Source organism: Eretmochelys imbricata, chromosome 10, assembly GCF_965152235.1.
Source record: "Eretmochelys imbricata isolate rEreImb1 chromosome 10, rEreImb1.hap1, whole genome shotgun sequence".
In the NCBI taxonomy this organism is placed as follows: Eukaryota; Metazoa; Chordata; order Testudines; family Cheloniidae; genus Eretmochelys; species Eretmochelys imbricata.
Window position 1 is genome coordinate 49,628,901 of NC_135581.1, and position 23,180 is coordinate 49,652,080.

Below are 23,180 nucleotides of genomic sequence, written 5' to 3' on the forward strand. Positions count from 1 at the left end.
GGAGACCAGTTAAATATCAATCCCCTCTCTTCCTTCCATGGCCATGGTTAACATCTGGCTTGGTTCTAAACTACCAGTATTTGGACTAAACTAGGTTTTAATTCATAGATTCCAAGGCCAGAAGCTGTAACCTCCCATCTAACACAGGCCATAGAACTTCCCCAAAATAATTCCTAGAGCAGATCTTCTAGAAAACATGCAGTCTTTATTTTAAAATTGCCAGTGATGGAGAATCCACCATGATCCTTGGTAAATTGTTCCAGTGGTTAATTACCCTTCCTGTTAAAAATCTATGCAGTATTTCCAGTCTGAATTTGTCAAGCATCCGGCCAATGGATCATTTCGTTCTTTTCTCTGCTAGACTGAAGACCTATTTTTAAATATTTTTTCCCCATGTAGGTACTTATAAACTGTGATCAAATCACGCCTTAGCCTTCTCTTTGTTAAGCTCAGTAGAACGAGTTCTTTGAGGCTATCACTATAAAGCATGTTTTCTAACCTTTTAATCATTCTCTTGGCTCTTCTCTAAACCCTCTCCAGTTTACCAACATCCTTCTTGAATTGTGGATGCCAGAACTGGACACAGTATTCCAGCAGCAGTTGCACCAATATCAAATTAAGAGGTAAAATAACCTCTCCACTCCCATTTAAGATTTCCCTGTTTTATCCCTCCAAGGACTGCATTATCTTTTTGGCCACAGCATCACACTGGGAGCTTGCATTCAGCTGATTATCCACCACAACCCCAAAATCTTTTTCAGAGTCACTCTCACCAGAATAGAGTCCCTCATCATGTAAGTGTGGTCTACAATCTTTGTATAAATTTAGCCGTATTAAAATATATCACTTGCTTGGGCCCAGCTTACTGAGCAATCCAGATTGCTCTGTGTCAGTGACCTGTCCTTGTCCTTATTTACCAGTCCCCAATTTTTGTGTCATCTGCAACGTTTATCCAGCAGATTCTCATGGCTGTGTTGTAGCAGAAGTGGTGAGTAGAATGGACTTTCACTTTGAATGGTTCCTAACAAGTTGTCTTCCCTCAACAAAAGTCAGTAATGGGACAATTTAGGTTTCTTGAACCCCTCAAAATTGCATCTTCCAATCTCATTTATGGTCGGCCTCACGCTCTACTTCCGTCAACATCAGCTGTATAAGTCTCTTGTAAAAATGTAGCTTCTTCTGCATGTTGGATGTGACCCCACCATTGTAGTCATCTTGGTCTCAACTGCTGCAAGACTATCTAAGTATCTCATCATTTGTGATTAAATCAAACCAATGGATGTTAAGAATATTCTGTAACTTTTGACATTGAAAACTATTTAGTTCCCTCTCCAACCATGTTTCTGCTCCATATAATAGAGTTTTCATCTCTACTGCACTGAACATTCATATATTAGTTGTCACACAGACATCCCACCCAATGCTTAATTTGTGCCAGGGCTGAGCCCTGGCATCTCTTGGCTTGGCAGTTCATAGCCTTTCACCTCCAGACTTGCCGCATCAATTATGAAAGTAAAAAAAACTGCTTGAGCCCCAGCACCTAAATGCTTTGAGCCCTGGCACCTCTTTCATTACAAATTAAGCACTGATCCCACCACCCAAACAGAGGCCTGTGAAGATGCTGCAATGCCACTGACGCAAAACCAATCCGATGTGCGACTTTTTTGGGTAAGGAAGTCCTGCTGTCAAATAACTATCCAGATAGATAATGACATTGAATGGGTGAATAGTTTTGCCAGTTATATGCAGCATTGGCAGGTTATTGGTTTCTGTTTTATAGGAGGCATGCATAACTTGGTTTTATCACCACTGAACTTAAGTCCCATAGATTCTGCAGTTTTTCGCAACTCTTCCAACATTAGCTGTTGTTGGTCAATAGTCCCTCCAAGTAAAGCATCATCATCCGCATACTCGAGATCCTCTAAAGATGAATCTTTAAATTTCATGCCTCCTACTTTGGCCTCAGTCAGCTTTGTAATCAGATAGTTGATCTTTATCAGTGATGATTTTAAGTTTTCTTCCAGGTAACTGATGAAAATGTTAAATAGTAACATTTAACAGCAACTGACAAGAATGACCCTCATTTGTGTGACTTCATTGAAACTCCAAGAACCGATCCTTGCTGGACCCAGCTGGAAACACACCTGTTCAGTGATGATTCCCTGTTTACAGTTACATTTTGAGACCTATCAGTTAGCCAATTTTTAATCCATTTAATATGTGCCATGTTAATTTGATATTGGTCTACTCTTTTAATCAGAATACCATGAGATACCAAGTCAAATCCCTTACAGAAGTCTATAAGTTTATTATTATATCACTTCAACACTATTATCTTTAATCAAACTTGTAATCTCATAAAAAATCATTAGTTTGACAGGATCTTTTTTCCATAAATCCATTTTGACTGGTATTAATTGTATTACTCACCTTTAATTCTTTATTAATCGAGTCCAATATCAGCAGTACATTATCTTGCCTGCAATCAATGTCAGATTGACAGACCTATAATTATCCAGGACATGCCATTTACCCTTTTTTAAATACTGCTACAACATTAGCTTTTTTCCAATATTCTGGAACTTCTCTAGTGTTCCTAGACTTGTTGAAAATCAACGTTAGCCATCCAGAAAGTTCCTCAGATAATTCCTTTAAAAAGTCTTGGATATAAACTACCTGGGCCTGCTGACTTAAAAATGTCTGACTTCAGTATCTGCTGTTTAACATCCTCACGAGATACTAGTGAAATGGAAGGAGTGATAGCCTCATCGTATGGTATGACTACAACATTCATTTTTTCTTCAATAAATATTTCTGTTTTGTATTTAACATTTCTGCCTCTTCTGAATTATTATTGATAATTCTACCATTTCCATCTAGTAATGAACCAATACCATTGTTAAGGTTCTTTGTGTTTCTAATACACTTTAAAAACTCCTCCTAAATGTCTCTAACTCCGCTGGCAATAGATATCTCCTTGAGTCCCTTTGCTTCCCTTATCAATTTTTTACAATTCCTAGCTTCTGATTTATATTCATTACTATCACCTTCCCCTTTCTTCCATTTTTATTTATTTATTTATTATAACTGCCTTCACTTCCCCTCTAAAGCAGGTCAGTTTTTAAACCAATACAGCCTTCTTCCTTGATTGTGGGATTGTGGCTTTTGGGGCCTCTAGTAAAGTGTTCTTAAACAATTCCCAACTATCATTTATATTTTTCTGGTTAAACTCTTCCCCTGCAGCTGAAGTGTTTTCAGGATTGTGAAACTGGCCCTCTTAAAGCCCCAAGTACATATGTTACTGGTCTGGACTTTATTCTGTTTGCACTTTACAAATGTGGTCAAGTCATGATCAACTGTACCTAAGCTACCATTTTTAGTTCTGTGACCAATTCCTCCTTATCTGTCAAAACAAGGTCAAATATAGAATTTTCTTAAGAAACTATCATCTATAATATTTAGAAATTCCAAGGATGTTTTAATACTGGCAGCATTTGACTTCCAACATATGTCATTCAAACTGAAGTCCCCCTTGATCATGCAGCTTTTGTTCCTACCCATTATAAATAGGTGCACAAGGAAGTGGTCATCCTGTTCCCTAGTGTAGTTTGGTGGTCTGTAGCAGACAACAACTAATACCCCATCTTGTGCTTTATTTGTTAGGACATTGATCCATATTTGGTCAAGGTCATTTCCTTGTGAGTTGCCAGTGACTCGGAAACAGGTAATGCCATTTTTGACATAGTGGCACTCCCATCCCCCCCCCCCCTTTTTCCGACATGATCCTTCCTAAATAGGTTATAACCGTTGATTTTAACATTCCAGTCATGTAACTCATCCCACCAGGTTTCAGTAACACCAGGTAAATCAAATTTGTGCTCATAAATAAGCAAATCCAATTCCTTTTGTTTGTTACCCAGGATCTTGCAATTGGCTTACATAGACAATTAAAGAATTTTTTCGCTTCATGTCCTTCAGTTCCTTGGCTTAATTTTGTTCTCAGCAGTCATGGTATTCTTTTGCAAAGTCTAATGCTGTAGCATGGTTTGGGAAATGAGTTAAAAGGCTGTTTGTTTTCTCCTATGTATTATGAATCTGGAGCTATGTCTACACTGCAAAAAGAGGTGTGTTTTTACCTAGTAATAGTTATCTTGAGGTCAGGTCTACACTTTTTCTGGTATAATAATGTCAGGGGTGTGATTATTTGTATGCAATTTTTATATCCGCAAAAGCCTTAACATACAGCCAAATATACCAGCAAAATCCCCTTTTGATGCTACACCTCAGGAAACTGGTATAAGCACAGTTCTGCCAGTATAAGCTGTGTTTATACTAAGAGGGTTTCCCAGTGTAGCTATACTAGCAAACCTTTTCTAGTGTACACTAGATCCTACTGGGGACAAGGCACAGAAAACTTTTATTTCCGTGCAGCTAGTTGAGGTCAACCCTATATCCCGCACCTGGGATTGACCAAGCTACGCCAGGTTAAAAACTATGTTGGGGGAATGCCATATTGCAACTAGGCCCCCAATAGGGGAGCTTAGTCAGGACCAAATCTGATGTCAGGTTAGAACAGGGGTAGGCAACCTATGGCACGCGTGCCAAAGGCGACATGTGAGCTGATTTTCAGTGGCACTCAAACTGCCCGGGTCCTGGCCACCAGTCCTGGGGGCTCTGCATTTTAATTTCATTTTAAATGAAGCTTCTTAAACATTTTAAAAACCTTATTTTACTTTACATACAACAATAGTTTAGTTATATATTACAGACTTATAGAAAGAGATCTTCTAAAAACGTTAAAATGTATTACTGGCACACGAAACCTTAAATTAGAGTGAATAAATGAAGACTCGGCACACCACTTCTGAAAGGTTGCCGACCCCTGGGTTAGAACATACAATTAAAAAATTTGGAGACCAACTTTGCTAGTTCCTTTAGGTGTATTATGATCCATCATAAATTTAGCAAAGACTTTGCTTCTGATGCCATGATGCTTAGTTGTATGCGAAGTATAAGAAAATACAAACACCCTCAGAATCACTTATAACATTTGTATCATAAAGTTGAAAACAAAATAAAGCAAGTAACATAATGGCTTTAAACATATAACTAAGGTTTTTAACTCATTTTTATTTAGGTAGGTGGTAAATCCATTCATCAAACCCATAATGAGAGCCATGAAAATATAGGTTAGTTGAAAGTCCACAACTTTTCAACAGGTAACTGTGACTGAAAAAGTACACTTAATTCCTTAGTCTCTCCAACAAGACCCATATTCCTACACCAGCCTAACAAAATCTAAACTACAAAGGGACCTACGCAGTATAACCACTTCTGCCCTCTATCGTCTGACAGCTTCTCACTGCCTCATTTCATGTCAATTCTAATCTAGTTATAGATCCTATAATGGGATCCATGTGCATGGTCCCTTACTCTTTCATAGAGTCTTGCTGACTTCAAAGTACAATGTGCAGACACTTTCAAAGATCAGGGCCTTAGAGTGGAGAACAAGAGCTCTGCTGTAAAGTGACCATGCAGGAAAGCAACTTTTCAAATGATTTGAGCTGCAAATCAAAGAGCAACTTGTTGATGTGCACAATACAGAAAAATTCAACATGACCTGTACTGTTCTATATATATGTTCTTATACTGTGCTTATCAACGAAGTATCTGAGCTCCTTTCTTTATTCACCATGTATAAATATAGCACATCTTTCAAAGTCTGTTATGAATTTTGCTTTGTATTTGAGAGACTCGAGTATATGCTCAGTGCAGGACTCTCAGTATTTTAAGCACTGCAGAGAAATGCATGACAGATGTGGGTTTGCAGAAGAGGATGGCAGAATGGGACGGGGGGAGGAAAAAAGAGGGGAGATAGCGTACATGAGAAGAGACAAGGAAAGGAGAAGCAGAGGCAGGCAAAGAATAAAAATAAAATAAGCTAACCTGCTAGAAAAGGCAGGGCTTAACCCGCTTCTGCTTCTTCTTTATTACAGGACAACTCCCCACTTTAGCTGGAGTTGTGAATGCTCAGCACGTCTGAAAATCAGGCTCTCCAACTCATTTGCTGAGTGTAACTCTGTGGTCCTGAGGAGCCGGGGAATACTCCTGAGTTCAAGCATGGATCCACTTTGCAGCACAAAAGGACTGTTTCCCTTAAACCTCAAAGGGCACATGTTTGGCTGTGAATCAGCCATAACGTGCCAAGGCACCATCACTGTGCACGTCACCCAACCAGGACAAGGGCAATCTAGCCTGGTGGTCGTGGTGAGCGTCAGGAATCAAGGACTAGGGTCAGAGGCTGGAGCCAAGGGTCAAGCAGTAGGTCAGGAGCTAGATACCAGAGCCGAGTCTATCAAGCTGGAGTCAGTAATCAGAGCCAAGGGTCAAACCAGAGGTCAGGAACTGGAGCAAGCAGAGTAGCAGGCAAGGAGGATTCAAGGCAGGGGAAGGACAGAAGCAAGGCTGGATGCAAGCATCTAGGACCAGGTAACACAGGAGCAGGCACAGTGGTGGGCATGAGCATTGAGCAGCCAGCAAGCTGCTGCTGATTTACAAGCCGGCCTGCTGGCCCTTCTAGCCAATCAGGTAGCCTGCAGCAGGCCAGCTGTAGTGATGAGGCTGCCTGGAGACTAGCTCTACTGCACGCCCTGAGTCCTAACAGCAAACCACCATTGAGCACTTGCAAACTCAGTGTAGCTTGTTATTCAGTTGAAAAGCCTTGCTGTTTTTAAAAACCTTTGGGGACATCCTTTCCCACTTGTGTGAAACGTACGGATGTTTTTCATATCTTTGCCACTTTTGCCCAAATATGACAATCTGGTCTCTCAGGCTTCAGAGCGATGTTCAAGTCCAAAGCCTGGAGAAAGTTAAAAGTCCTAAACCCGTCCTCTCTCCTCCCCAATCTAACATTCATGCAGATGAGACTTTGACTACAATTTTAGGTTGCAGCCATGCAAATATCTCAAGCTTTATTTTAATTAAAAGCTCTGAAAACCTTGACCATACTTGCACTGATATACCCTACTCCTCCCTTTGAAGTTCTTGTCTGGTGGCCTCTTTTTCCAGTTCTTTCACTAGGGCCTCCCAAACCCCTGCATCCCAAATGCACCAATGATGGGAGGTCCCAAAGTACACTGGAGGATAAAGGTGATTAAAATATAAGGGGAGGCCAGCCAGTCTCTCCACTCCTTCCCTGTCATAAGACCCAAGGTGGACAGTTGGGATTCTAGGGTGAACATGCTTGGAGAAAAGCCCATTGTAAGGGAGATGGGCTCAGTCTTCTGTTTCCTTTAATGTGTTGTAACAAATTAGCCAGGGCCCTGGCAAAAGCCCCCACCCAACCAATGAGTTAAATTTGGACTACAAGGCTAGAGAGGGATACACTCACTCCACCCCAGATCGGAAGTAGCTTCCACAGCTGCAGAGCTCCAAGAACAAGCAGCTACAGTGCCTAAATTTGCCTGGATCAGGCTATCTGTATAAAATAACTTTGTGCAGCTGAACATTAGCCAACAGTTTGAGAGGCTACTTATTATTTTTAAGAAGGAAACTGGACTGTTTGCTTGCTATTACCATGGTAACCAGCAGCAACTTCTCTTATACTAGGAAATGGAATTGCCACAGCAGAGCCCCCTCAGATCTCTGACTGCGAGAGGCTTCACGATTAGCGTAGGCCAGACATGGCCATCTTCAGTACCAGTTCACAAAGAGTGACTGGCACTTCCTGGAGCGCATTCCCACGTAGGCCAAGTCTCAACTGTGCTTTCTGAACTAGTGTTGAAAATGTTTTTGTTTGTCCTTCATTGACATAAATACTGAAGTCAGTACCAGAACAGGATAATCTACTGATAAAAGCCACTGTTCAGGGTGCTACTGCCAATGGGGATAAAGATGGAGACACCATGTTTTCATCTTCTTGTTGCTTAACCGGTTTTGTTACTAAAATCCTGTTTAGCTCGCTGGGTGCCTGTAGTCAGATCTCATTCAACATTGGTGCTTTATTATATGATTGCCCCCCTGCCAATCAGTAGCAGATGTTTGGGAGCGGGGGAGGAGGAGGGGAGAGGGGCTTACAGATCAGTTTCCCAACGGAGGAGAAATCAGTGATGTGGAGTCTGGGGAAATTCTAAATATGGCTTGTCTTATTGAGACATATACACCAGCCCTGGGACAGAAGTGGTCACAAACTGTATGCAGGTTCTCCCTTCTTCCAGGGATCATTTTAACGCCAATGCCAAGGTCCCAGGGAGTAACTGCCACAAGAATTAATTCTAATCAGACACCAATGCAGTGAGTACTCTTTGCTGCTGGCACAGCTGCTTCTACCTAGAATCTTGTGTTACCAAAACTAACAATGCACAGCATGTCTTCTTAAGACAGAACATCTGCTCTCACGCTAAGACAGGAAACATGGAAGACTGTATAACAGCACCACGTGGCGATAACTGCCATAACGTATTTGGGTACACACAAAGCAGTGGCAGGTTTCAGAGTAACAGCCGTGTTAGTCTGTATTCGCAAAAAGAAAAGGAGTACTTGTGGCACCTTAGAGACTAACCAATTTATTTGAGCAGTCCTTGCCTACAGACAGCCCCGCAACCTGAAGCAAATACTCACCAACAACCACATACCACACAACAGAACCACTAACCCAGGAACTTATCCTTGCAACAAAGCCCGTTGCCAATTGTGCCCACATATCTATTCAGGGGACACCATCACAGGGCCTAATAACATCAGCCACACTGTCAGAGGCTCGTTCACCTGCACATCCACCAATGTGATATATGCCATCATGTGCCAGCAATGCCCCTCTGCCATGTACATTGGTCAAACTGGACAGTCTCTACGTAAAAGAATAAATGGACACAAATCAGATGTCAAGAATTATAACATTCATAAACCAGTCGGAGAACACTTCAATCTCTCTGGTCACGCAATCACAGACATGAAGGTTGCTATCTTAAAACAAAAAAACTTCAAATCCAGACTCCAGCGAGAAACTGCTGAATTGGAATTCATTTGCAAATTGGATACTATTAATTTAGGCTTAAATAGAGACTGGGAGTGGCTAAGTCATTATGCAAGGTAGCCTATTTCCTCTTGTTTTTTCCTACCCCCCCCCCCCCAGATGTTCTGGTTTAACTTGGATTTAAACTTGGAGAGTGGTCAGTTTGGATGAGCTATTACCAGCAGGAGAGTGAGTTTGTGTGTGTATGGGGGTGGGTTTTTGGAGGGGGGTGAGGGAGTGAGAGAACCTGGATTTGTGCAGGAAATGGCCTAACTTGATTATCATGCACATTGTGTAAAGAGTTGTCACTTTTGATGGGCTATCACCAGCAGGAGAGTGAATTTGTGTGGGGTGGTGGAGGGTGAGAAAACCTGGATTTGTGCTGGAAATGGCCTAACCTGATGATCACTTTAGATAAGCTATTACCAGCAGGACAGTGGGGTGGGAGGAGGTATTGTTTCATATTCTCTGTGTATATATAAAGTCTGCTGCAGTTTCCACGGTATGCATCCGATGAAGTGAGCTGTAGCTCACGAAAGCTCATGCTCAAATAAATTGGTTAGTCTCTAAGGTGCCACAAGTACTCCTTTTCTTTTTACAAAGCAGTGGGAAAAGCTTACAGGGTTGTGGTTGTATTTGAATAGATGGCTACACCTTCTCTTGGAGTCATGGAGCAGCAAGTGGCTGGTACACATGTAGAAATAATTGGAGAGGGAAGCCAGACAGAGATTAGGGATGCAGGTTGCTAGGCCACTGGAAGAAAAGGACAATAATCTAGTTGAATAATAGCAGGGAGTGTTTAAAAAAGGGAATGGTCTACAAGCAAATTCTTCTCTTCTGTTGATAACAGATCTACATTATTATGTTTTATGTTCTTTCAGAGGTTTTGTACCTTTGTACAATTTTTATCATTTTGTTTAATTATTTCTACTACTGAAAATATAATAGCTTTAAAAAGTTGGTAAAATTGATCTGACAATTGTCACTATAATTCTTAACACGTGCACGGTGCTTTTAATCTTCAAAGAGCTTTCCCATCTCCACTGCACCCCTCTGAGCAGCAGGGAGGGGTCAGTGGGCCAGCAGGCCAAGTACTGATTTAAAGTTGTGGGGACCACAGAGAAAATGGCAGGTTTGCTAGGGAGAGGTGAGGTACTGTTATATTCCCGGCTTCTATTGCCACCCCCTTGGGGGCAGAGGTAAGGTTGTGCAGGGAGCATCAGCGTAACTCTGTGTTCCCAGCTTTTCAAACTGTTCTGTTCTGGAAGGGCAGGTGGAGCACAGAGCGCTGCTGAGTACCTGCAACTTTAACTGCATGTTAATGATGGTTTTCATGGGTAAATTAGATTAGAACTTGTGTGGGAAAGGATTAGAACTTGGCATTTCCTGACTCCTATTGCCTGTGTTCAGACTGCGTTCTTCTCCGGATTCATTTATAAATAATATTTTTGAACTAAAATTACATTTAAAAAGCTAATACTTTTTTTTAAAAATCATCATACTTTCTGGCCTTGGTTACGGTAACTTTTCTGTTGTACAAATGGTGCCATTGAGTTATTAGTAATAACTCAACTAAGTTTATGTCAAAATTCCTCTTCCTACCATTTCCATGGCTGCTTTCCTCATTGTACAGCCTTAGAATCCCCACTCAAGCCTTCTCACTGGCCAAGTAATTTGTTTGTGGTGAACCTGAAACAGCTATTATATTGAGTATCTAAGAAACCATTAGTTGTTACTTGTGATGCAGACTCCTGAGCGAATACTGCTGCTAAACTCAGGCAAAAATGATTGAATGGGGTATTAGAAGGCAAGAACGTCTCCATTATCACTGGAGGCCACGCCTTCGTTGTGTTGGATCCAATTTAGGAGAGGGGAACCTTTTAATTTTACCAGGGAATTATCACAGCAGACTGTCCTAGGCATGTGATGCACAGGAAGGCTGGTTTGGATAAAATACGAGTAACTTCATCCAAAACTTTACTGGAGGCTTGAAAGAGTTTGGTTACCCCTTAAGAGCTAGCCTTGAGTCTCTTCCTTTGGGGCCCAGTCTCTGCATGAATCTTTGGTTCTAAGGATCCATCTCTTGGCTGCTTGGTCCTCCCTCAAGCCTAAACTGGACAGCCAGCCATTTGACCAGTGAGTTGCCAGCCCTCCGCTCTCCCCTCTCCATGGCACACAACAGTTAGCTGCAGGCTGTACACCTACCAACCCAAGGTAGCTGTTGTAGAGAAGAGGCAGCTAGCTCATAAAGGTGAACCCTGGTGGCTGCTCCCTCTTGCCGGTGTTCACTGGTGCTGCTTAGTCTCCTAGCCTTACTCCTTTCCCGTCCCAGCTGGGCTGAGGTGAAGACCTGATCAGGCTTTCCTGTACTGCAGCTAGTTTATTCTTGCAGCTCTTCTTTAGTTCCCAGGCCACTTCTCCAGGTAGAGTGGACGTTAGAGAAGATCCCAGTCTCTAAGCTCCCTTGGGGGCAAGAAATGTGAAGTGCCCAGTGGCAACAATTGACTGTGAAGTTGGGCAGAACTGGTAGAATCGTAGAATCATTGATTTTAAGGTCAGAAGGGACCATTATGATCATCTAGTCTGACCTCCTGCACAATGCAGGCCACAGAATCTTACCCACCAACTCTTGTAACAACCCCCTAACTTATGTCTGAGCTATTGAAGTTCTCAAATTGTGGTTTAAAGACTTCAAGGTTCAGAGAATCCTCCAGCAAGTGACCCGTGCCCCACACTGCGGAGGAAGGCGAAAAACCCCAATGGCCTCTGCCAATCTGCCCTGGAGGAAAATTCCTTCCCAACCCCAAATATGGCGATGAGCTAAACCCTGACCATGTGGGCAAAACTCACCAGCCAGACACCCAGGAAAGAATTCTCTGTAATAACTCAGATCCCACCCCATCTAACATCCCATCGCAGGTCACTGGGCATATCCAGTGATGAGCTGCCAGAAGCTGAAGAACCGGTTCCTTCAGTCGCTCCGAGCCTTCGGCGGCACTTCGGTGGCACGTCCTCCAGTCGCTCCGGGTCAGACCCGCCGCCGAAGTGCCACCGAAGGCCTAGAGCGAGTGAGTAAAAATTCACAGGAGAGCCTCCCCAGCCGACAGCTCAGGTGGGACGGACAGGACGGTCTGGTGGGCCGCATGTGGCCCGTGGGCCGGAGTTTGCACACCCCTTTAACAACCGGTTCTAAACCGGCTTCAAAATTTAACAACCGGTTCACATGAACCGGTGCAAACCAGCTCCAGCTCACCACTGGGCATATCTACCGCTAATAGTTGAAGATCAATTAATTGCCAAAATCAGGCTATCCCATCCTATCATCTCCTCCATAAACTTATCAAGCTTAGTCTTGAAGCCAGATATGTCTTTTGTCCCCACTGCTTCCCTTGGAAGGCCGTTCCAGAACTTCATTCCTCTGATGGTTAGAAACCTTTGTCTAATTTCAAGTCTAAACTTCCTGATGGCCAATTTATATCCATTTGTTCTTGTGTCCACATTGGTACTGAGCTTAAATAATTCTTCTCCCTCCATGGTATTTATCCCTCTGATATATTTATAGATAGCAATCATATCTCCTCTCAGCCTTCTTTTGGTTAGGCTAAACAAGCCACGCTCTTTGAGTCTCCTTTCATAAGATAAGTTTTCCATTCTTCTGATCATCCTAGTTCACATTGGCATGGGCATTTGGGGGTCTATTAGGCTGTTTGCTGCATGTCACAGTTCTGCTTCTGTGATTTGGCAGATGCAATTGTGTCTGGGAGGAAGGTTCCCTTGGCTGCTTTTCTGTCTGCAGTGTAGGTCTGCCAGTGGTTCTTTGTCAGTAGGCCAACTGTTCTTGGACTGGGGCTGTGTAGGTTTTATGCCCCTTTTGCCTTCCTGCTTCATTTCATGTAAGTTCTTCAGAGAATCACTGTGACTTGTGGGAGCCATGGGGGTATTTTTCAACTAGTTCATCAGTCACTTCAGTCAGCAGTTGTTGGTAATGTTCCATCAGATTTAACATCTTGGCCTTGCCATTGTTTGTCTGGGGCGTTCTGGATGTTCTCTGGGATTGGGTATTTATGGGGTTAAATTTTCCTCCCTTGTACCAACCTAAAAAACTAGGAGTAATGGGATGAAATTAAGAGAGGGAACTCTTAGGCTGAGTATCTGGAAAAGCTTCCTGACATTGAACTCTACTAGAATATGAAATAATCTCCCAAGAGAAGTGATGGAAAGCCCCTTCCCTAGAGACATTTAAAACTGGACTGGACAAAAGACTAGGGCACAATCTTGTACTGGCAGGAAGATAGACTGAGTGACCTGTGATGGGTTTTTGGTTTTGTGTTTTTTTTTTTTTCCATCTCTAGCTTTTATGATTCTATATATGGCATGACACAGGAAGTTCACTGAAGTGCTCTGCAAGAAAAACTGAAGCTGTTTTTCCTGCTAATTGTTGAATATGAGTCACAAATTCAAATGCTTAGCAAAATCCTTAGGTTACATTTCAGATTTACTGTTGCCCAGATGCAGCTTCAAAAGCTGCATTTGAACACGCCAAGACATTTTATTCCTGGTTCAGTCTAAATTTTGGAATACTATTGGGAGTGACCAGATGACACTATTTCAAATAGACTTAAAAGTTTTGTTTCATTTAATGGCTAGGCTGTTAGAATGTGGAATGTGAGGTTAGTTGTGGTGCAGTTCTTTTAGAAACTTTTTGACTATCACTAGTATGTTTGTTTGCTCTCTGAGTCTCTCTGACTCTGTCTCAGCTTCTTAGGTGCAGAGTTGCTGTCTCCAGCATATATCCAGGCAAGCAAACAAAAACATGACATGGTGTCAAAATATAGGCTATAAAAACTGTATATTATATTTTCATTAGTCATGCTATTATGTGCCATGCTTAGATCTCAGTTTTGTCTGGTTTATACCCCAATATCCTGAACAAGAGTCCCTTCTCAGTCAATCTGTGTAGCTCTTCAAACAATCATAGAATCATAGAATCATAGAATATCAGGGTTGGAAGGGACCCCTGAAGGTCATCTAGCCCAACCCCCTGCTCGAAGCAGGACCAATTCCCAGTTAAATCATCCCAGCCAGGGCTTTGTCAAGCCTGACCTTAAAAACCTCTAAGGAAGGAGATTCTACCACCTCCCTAGGTAACGCATTCCAGTGTTTCACCACCCTCTTAGTGAAAAAGTTTTTCCTAATATCCAATCTAAACCTCCCCCACTGCAACTTGAGACCATTACTCCTCGTTCTGTCATCTGCTACCATTGAGAACAGTCTAGAGCCATCCTCTTTGGATCCCCCTTTCAGGTAGTTGAAAGCAGCTATCAAATCCCCCCTCATTCTTCTCTTCTGCAGGCTAAACAATCCCAGCTCCCTCAGCCTCTCCTCATAAGTCATGTGTTCTAGACCTCTAATCATTTTTGTTGCCCTTCGCTGGACTCTCTCCAATTTATCCACATCCTTCTTGTAGTGTGGGGCCCAAAACTGGACACAGTACTCCAGATGAGGCCTCACCAATGTCGAATAGAGGGGAACGATCACGTCCCTCGATCTGCTCGCTATGCCCCTACTTATACATCCCAAAATGCCATTGGCCTTCTTGGCAACAAGGGCACACTGCTGACTCATATCCAGCTTCTCGTCCACTGTCACCCCTAGGTCCTTTTCCGCAGAACTGCTGCCTAGCCATTCGGTCCCTAGTCTGTAGCGGTGCATTGGATTCTTCCATCCTAAGTGCAGGATCCTGCACTTATCCTTATTGAACCTCATCAGATTTCTTTTGGCCCAATCCTCTAATTTGTCTAGGTCCTTCTGTATCCTATCCCTCCCCTCCAGCGTATCTACCACTCCTCCCAGTTTAATATCATCCGCAAATTTGCTGAGAGTGCAATCCACACCATCCTCCAGATCATTTATGAAGATATTGAACAAAACCGGCCCCAGGACCAACCCTTGGGGCACTCCACTTGATACCGGCTACCAACTAGACATGGAGCCATTGATCACTACCCGTTGAGCCCGACAATCTAGCCAGCTTTCTACCCACCTTATAGAGAGGATGCGGAGTGATGAAAGGTACTCTCTCTCCTTCTCAACACCAATATACCACTACAGTGAGACATCTGGGACAATATGCATCATAGAGAAGAGGATCACTACCACTAGGCTGGCCATGGTTTTATAGAAACATTCCTCTTTAAATGAGCTTTTCAACACATTGTGCCAGTGTATTCACCTCTTTGTCCATGACAAAGTAGTATAAATACCAGTGTAAAGTAGAGATGGGCCTGAACCCAAGCCCTGGATATGAACATCCCCAAACTTTAGGGAAATTCAGATTCATATCCCAGTGCTGAAGCCTGGGCCCTATCTTTAGATCAAATTTCCATAGGTTATCTACTGAAGTTGTAGAACAGCAGCCAAAGCCCTCCATTTCTCTATGCACGATCTCTGCTGGCCCTACTTTGCCAGGAAGGAAATTTTGAAGAAATTTTCTTGTAAGTCCTGAACTTTTAAAAGGCATACAGATTTACTGGAGACGAAACAGTCCATCATTAATCCACTCTTTCAATTCTGAAACCACTAGTCTTTTTTTTTTCTTTTTTCATTTTCACTCTATGAAATGAACCATCAGAATGTTTAAAGCCATCTTCAACGGAAATTGCAAGAAACTGATTTTCCCAGCCAAAAGAATTCTTCCATATTCCTTTTAACTTACTGGATTTTCTTACAGACCCACAGCAAAGGAAAGGGAGAGCATGTGAAGAAAAATAATGCCAGACATGTCCCTTAGTATGAGCCTCAAATCTTTCTGCAGCTTTTTACTAGGCTCATCTAAGAGTTCAAATTAATGGCCAGAGTCAAATTCAGCATTTCCCCATAGGCCCTTTAATCTGGGATATGTCACATCATATGAGGGCCAGTGAAACAGGTGATTGATTGGTACTTGCATACTGTGATGGTGCCCAGGAAATAATCCATGGGTTTGAGGTCAGATTTTCCATTAAAAACTAACAGAAATTCATATGCACATTGAGGGAAGTGAGTGATAAATTGACCAAACCAGTAGGATGCAATTAAGAAATCAGATCTGGGCTGGAGGGGGTGAGTGACCCTGGGGATCTTTAGTGCAGGTTTGTATAGATTGGAGTCCACTCTTTCAGCCCTAACTACTGTGACCCCAAATCTTCATCCTCTTCCACCTTAATACGCCATTACTACTACTTATTACTTATGGCTGTAATGACAGGATGTCTCATTACTGCCGCGTCAATCAGTAATAGCATCAGTCTTGCAGCGCTGTTTAGGAAGTAGAATTCCCTGCCGACGCATACCTCTCCTCCTTCCCCGCATCTTATACATACTGCCAGCAAACAGTAGAGGGCATGGAGAAGCACCATGTGTTGTTTTAGCATGCTGCAGTACATTAACTAATAGATCTGAAGCGTGAAAGCCTTTCAAGTGGCTCTAGAACTTGGCCTATATTTCTAATATAAGCTTTACCAAGATTTCTAGATCTGCCCAAATCCCAATCTCTCTTCCCTTTCATTCCTTCACAGACCAGTTGCAGAGGTCAGTAATACTGAAAAAAAACTTGTTCAGGAAACTCCCAGTAACAACTGCCATTTTATTACCAAGCTGCCAAGAGGGGCCAAATGGAGAAAGAATGCTTCATGAGATGAACTGAGCTTTACTGGATAATAAGGCTTCCCAATCCAACTGAAACGTTAGCTTAGTTCAGTGTGAAATGCACGTTCCTGACCCTTTCTACAGTGAAGCCATGTATCTGATATATCAAACAGGAGGCACTTTAATGCAACGAACTTGAAAAAGACTTACTTGATTTCGGTTTGTCCCCCTGCTTTTCGGGCAATTTGAACCAGCTCTTTCCCATATCTCTCTTCTGCTTGTGCCCTGTTAACAAAATTCCTTAGTTATTTTCTTCTGTTGAGGCTGGGCCCATGTTTGCAAGAATGTATTTGTAGCCGACTCTAAGATGCAAACAACTCGTTTGTAGCTATCTTTATTCTCTCTCCCCAGTGCTACTGCTATCAAAAGCTCATCTAAGAAGACACCCACTGATGTCCTCCTCTGACTTCGAAGAAGCTCTTACCTGTTTAAAGAGAATACATTTTTGTATTAAATTGGCTCTTCTGTTTTTGCGTGGCTCATAGTTGGGTGGAAAAGTTGGACGATAAGTGAGTGGCGTATGCTTGGTGTAAACAAGTAGAGTCCCCAGCAGGTGCCCTTTTGCACATAAGTCCCATTTTCAAAAGTGACTTAAACACTTCGTATCAGAGTGGTAACCGTGTTAGTCTGTATCCATAAAAACAACGAGGAGTCTGATGGCACCTTAAAGACTACCAGATTTATTTGGGCATGAGTCATAGTCAGTGATTTTATCACAGCAGCTGTTGAAAGGGCCTTGTTGACACAACGGGTGCAATTTTGCCACCTATCTCAAATGCACACAAATTCTGTCCACAACGATCCTGTTCTATGCACAAGGATGGTATAAGATTACGGGGAGGATTAGGACAATGTTTCTTTGGGACAAACAGCAAACTTAACTCACTCATTTTACATAAATGCTATGCATGTAAGATTGTTAGGTCCTTCCATCCCTGTTCCTTTCAGTCTGGTTATGTCTTCAGGCTCTCTTCACAAAGGCTTAGAAACCTACCTTTTGTTTTAAATGAGAACTGCAGTTCTCCTTTATGGGGCCCAAACATTAATTCTATTAACAACTCCTGTAACTCCCCTCCATCTTATCAGTAGTCTTGGTCAACCTATGGATAGATCCAGCACTATCAAACATGGGAATTCAAAAGTCATAAGTCATTCCCTCACCACAGCCCCCAAAACCATGAGGTTTAAAAAAAATGCATTTTGCCCTCTGATTTTAGGACCTTTAAAGGTTCAAATTCTGTGCAACTTTCATTAAAAAAACATGCATCTGAAGAAGTGGGTTTTTTACCCATGAAAACTTATGCCCAAATAATTCTTTAGTCCTTAAGGTGCCACCGGACTCGTCATTTTTAAAAAAAAAACACTTAGAAACCCAAGTTGCTTTTGGAAATGGGACTGAGGCTCCTAAGTCAATTGGGCACTTTTGAAAGTTATCTCCTTTATCCAAAAGGAATTCCCAGACAAGTGTATGGCTATTTGGCCTAACAGGCCCCATTAATCTTAGCCTCATTTCCCTGATTTGTCACTCTGTCCTTTGTTGTTTATCTGGCACAAGTAGTACACCAGGTGTTCTCCATATGGATTCAGACAAGTCCCTGCCACAATAAGATTATTTGATTGATTCTGTCTTTAAAGGCACCTAGTTGCCTTTCAAATACTTCTCTGTACATACTTGCTGTGATAGGCCTTATTTTACAACCTGCTGCACTCGATTTCAGATTTTGAATACATTATTCTGCTGACATTTCACATCTTTACCAACGCCTTCTATGGTCTGACCGTTTATTGCTGCAGTCCACCCCAAAGGTGAATGCCCTTTCAAAGTGGTGGTTGATGGGCACACGCAGCTGCGTATGTGCAAGTGGTTTTGGATCCTCTGGGACAAAAGGGAACTAAATATCAAGTATGGTCCCAGCAGCACTTCACTACCTTTGTTTAACACGGTAGATTTGCAAGAGATGCCTTCAAAGTGAAACTGACTAGACTACTTTAATTGGATAAAGTGAGAGGAAATGCAGAGTAAAGAGTGAAAAGTAAATTCATTTTTTATTTCTCTTTTAAAAATAAGAGATGGTGTCATTGCCCTAGATAAGGACTTCGGCTCCAATCCTCACCTGCGTTTGGGCCTTTTGCTCCACTGGAGCAGCAGCGTAAAGCAGCCCCACAGCCAATGTATCCAGCCCTGGGATGATCACCCAAGTGTAGGCGAATCCTCAGGTAGCATAAAACTTGCATAGGGGCTCTATGCCAGAGGCCCCTCCTTGCATCTGGGGGAGGGGCATGGCTAGGGAAAAGGGTTGTAGCCAGGGCTCCCCAGTAATTCTCCACCTGCTGCAATGGCCCCTCGGGGCCAGACCTGCACAGGATCAGGGGAGTGTACAGCCATCTTTCTGCACATGCACCCTGGATGCACAGTGTGTTTTATGGCCCCAAATGAGGACTGGAGCCACTTTATTATTTTTTAAGATATTAATTTTAACCTGGCCGTCTCTCTTTTTTAAATACAGAAAATATCTAAGTTTTCATTTGTAATTGCTGCCTTAATTCCACATACAGGAAATTGGCTCAAGCAAATGTGTATATTACACACACTCCTTGTGTTTTAAACTTTTGCAAAGCAAAAACCACAGCACAGTGCATTGCAAAACTACGAGTGCTTATGCAACTACTAGAGGCCCTTGGCAGTAATGCCATGTCAGTGTTCAAAAGAGGGTGATGCCTGGACTACCAAAAGCATTTTAAGTGAGAACTGGAGTTGCTAAGGAAGTATTGAAAACAGACATCTAAGAGCTTTGAGCCTTTACTGTTTGAAGTGGGATCTTGTCATACATTAGCTTATTGTGTCCCCTTGTATATGTGCGGCTCAGAGAGCAGATAATTTTTTTACATGGTGACAAGAGTCTTATTCTCTTCTCTCTAATAATGTTCTTAGAAGCCAGTTGGCTTATGATTTGTATGCAATACATGTCTGTTCTGAAGAAGGGGACTGTGTTTGAATAATAATAGTTGTACGGCAAGGAGCAGCCAATTAGACAGTTTATAGTTCTCCTCCCTGCACATAGGAAAAGAGTGATTCATCTTTGTTCTGTTAAAACATTCTGATTCTTCTGTGATTATAGGCATGAAAAACTAGATAATCATCCATGAACAAAAACTGCATGGTAAATTGTGGGGTTTGTGATAGGGCTCTTTGTTTGTTTTGAATTGGAGATGGGGAATCTTTTAAACTCAGGTGGTGCTATGGTGACCAAAGGGTTTTGCCAGCTCTCATGATACTGCTGTTTTTCCGAAAGCCCCAGGTCCTGCAGTTGGGTGATTTGCATGAGACTCTCAGCTTACGTTTTTTTAATGAAAGTTGCACAGAATGTGAACCTTTAAAGGTCCTAAAATCAGAGGGCAAAATGCATTTTTTTTAAACCTCATGGTTTTGCGGGCCGTGGTGAGGGAATGACTTATGACTTTTGAATTCCCATGTTTGACAGTGCTGGATCTATGCATAGGTTGACCAAGACTACTGATAAGATGGAGGGGACTTACAGGAGTTGTTAATAGAATCAATGTTTGGGCCCCATAAAGGAGAACTGCAGTTCTCATTTAAAACAAAAGGTAGGTTTCTAAGCCTTTGTGAAGAGAGCCTGAAAACATAACCAGACTGAAAGGAACAGGGATGGAAGGACCTAACAATCTTACATGCATAGCATTTATGTAAAATGAGTGAGTTAAATTTGCTGTTTGTCCCAAAGAAACATTGTCCTAATCCTCCCCATAACCTTATGCCATCCTTGTGCATAGAACAGAATGTGAACAGAATTTGTTTGCATTTGAAATAGGTGGCAAAATTGCACCCGTTGTTGGTGTCAACAAGGCCCTTTCAACAGCTGCTGTGATGAAATCACTGACTATGACTCATGTGGCTTCCAAGAGTAAAGGTTTGGTTTGTCCCATCCCTCTTCTGTCCTTCTTACCAACATGCACTTGCATCACTCTTGGGAGAGGCAGCTTCAATGCATCTCTAGCCAAAAGTAGAGAGATTCTGACAGCTGCCGCAAGTGCGCACATACTTACACATACAGGACTATGGGTAAGAGGAGTGGGTTGGAGGAGGGTGAGAATTCATGGAAACAACAATTCTGACAGATTTCTTCAGCTACTTGTTTCAGAATGGCTTTGAGATCAATCTTTCTCCTCCTTTGTGGAAAGTCCTTTTTGCACATACTGCAAGCCATGGTTAGGCTTATCCTGCAAATGATGGAAACCCCCCACCTCCACCCCTCCATAATCTCAATCACATATTATAATTCCTAGCTACTGCAGACACGTGCAAGAAAGGGTTTGATCTCCAGAAGTTTAATGAGCCACAAAAGTCACTTTAAATGGGTACAGTTCACCTAATGCCGTTATGAGACTGCTGCGGGATTGCGTGACACAGCAAAAGACGCTTCCATTACTGATCAAGGAAATCAACCTAAACCACTTAAATGTTTGTGGGAGACTATTTACATTTCAGTGAGTTAACAGCCTTTGGGGTAGCATGATACAGCGTATGTGGTGGCTTCAAGATGTTAAATATAGCCAATTAAAACTGGAACCAAATACTGAACAGAACTTTTCTAAGTCTCAGCTAAAGATGAAGGAGAAAAATGAGACTGAAGAGTGGCCTCTGTTTCTGTGTATTTTCTAAACCAAGAACCTAATGGCAACTACCACACGTTTCTGTGGGACAACCTGTGAGAAACAGGCTGCAGATGGACACACATGTGCACAGTACGTTCAAAGAGGGTCTAGGAACAAGGATCTAGTCCTGAAAAGATGGATGAATAATATGGTCAATCCCAGAATGCCTGGGAAAGGTCTACGCAGAGCTACCATACATACCCCTGGTTACACCAAAAGAAAGATCAATTTTCAGTAATTATAGGAAATTGACCCACTGAGGCTAATAGCATATTATAATATGTGTAAGCACTGACTTTCTGTGAACGAGGGAAAACAGTGATGTTTCGCTTCTGGATGTTAATAAAGAGGATTGATGCTTTAGTCAATAAATTGGGCGTGTGCAGTTAAGTATGTATTTACAAACACAGAACTGATTAGAGATGGGTCTGAGTGGAACTCGGGATGAAAAGTCCTTCCAAACCTCCTCCTATTGCACCCACCTCAAAAAAAATCTTGGGGAAAATTTGGATCTTAACTTTCAGAGTAACAGCCGTGTTAGTCTGTATTCGCAAAAAGAAAAGGAGTACTTGTGGCACCTTAGAGACTAACCAATTTATTTGAGCATGAGCTTTCGTGAGCTACAGCTCACTTCATCAGATGCAGATCTTAACTTTGAAACTCAGGTCTATCTCTACGTATAGTGCAACGGGAAAAATCCTGCATTGGTAGAGAGGGCTAGATGACTTAGTCTTTCCTCTTGCTCATGTCTATGATTCCTTCTGCAAACATTGTTTAACTGCATGACAAGGTGTAATTCTGACATTGTTTATTTTCATTCATTTCATTTTTGGAAATATGTCTTAAATTAGCTATGCAGAGTGTGGGGGAGGGGGATGGGTCATCATTCAAATGATTCATATGCCAGCGTGGTATCTGACTTTGCTGCTAAGAACTCGTTGGCTCTCAGATCATTTCTGTACAGACTTCTCTATTAAAAACATGTATGACTCTACTCTCCAAATCAAATTCTGAAGTGACCCGCAGAATCCTCCTGCAGCTCCTGCAAGAGTGATCAGGAGTAGGCGAGATGAGTTCATAAATAGTTTTTCATACCTCCTTCACCATCACTTCTTACCTCTGTTTGAGCAAGTCCTCCACATCTTTTGCCATCTTTCTCCCATCCAACACTCGCTGGAGAAGCACCTCATAGCCCGAGTGTACAGTGAATTCCTTGCACTGAAATCACAAAGGCGAACAGTTGTGTAAGTTGATTAGCAGACACCATTCTCAAGTGCACTCGAAACCTACTGTAAGTAGTGCTAAGCAAATCAGTTTGGAAAAAATAAGAACTAACTTTAACCTCTGCCCAGAGTGTAAATCAACAGAACTTAAACAAAGTAACTTTTCAAAAATTATTTTTCTTACTGCCTCTCCATATAACGTTCTCACAAAAGGTGGGTATGCTAACTTACTACGAGAGAGCCTATTCTTATGTTATTGTTGCTCTCCTGCAGAGCAGCAGCAGATGTCCCCAGGGTCTTGCAGGTCAGTTTCGAAGTGGTGGAGAAATTAGTGACATGGTGTCTGGGAATGTTCTAAGCATAATTTGTTTTATTTACACACATATATCAGTCCTGGAACAAATATGGTCAAAAGGCATGTAGGCAATTTCTTCTTTCAAGAATCTCAGCCCAACACCAATGCGTAGTTCCCAGGGAGCAACTCTACTCTAAGAATTGCCGCTAATTATAGACCAAGTCAGAGAGCAAACTCTCCTGCTGCTCACAATGTTCAAATATAACAATACACAGCATGTCTTTCCAAG

The 23,180-nt window shown here is 42.2% G+C and overlaps 1 protein-coding gene across 2 annotated transcripts in view; it reads right to left on the bottom strand.

Annotated features, from left to right (window-relative positions):
• The window catches only part of PSTPIP1 (proline-serine-threonine phosphatase interacting protein 1), a 97,301-nt gene that overhangs the window by 44,898 nt on the left and 29,223 nt on the right, over positions 1 to 23,180 (bottom strand). Inside the window, exons 2-3 of one of the 2 annotated variants that reach the window (XM_077828961.1) lie at positions 22,491 to 22,591; positions 16,850 to 16,924 (exon numbers count right to left, since the gene is read on the bottom strand). In XM_077828961.1, coding sequence (XP_077685087.1) covers positions 16,850 to 16,924; positions 22,491 to 22,591 — 176 coding nt within the window. The remainder of the gene's footprint in view (positions 1 to 16,849; positions 16,925 to 22,490; positions 22,592 to 23,180) is intronic. The other variant, XM_077828962.1, reaches the window with a different exon arrangement.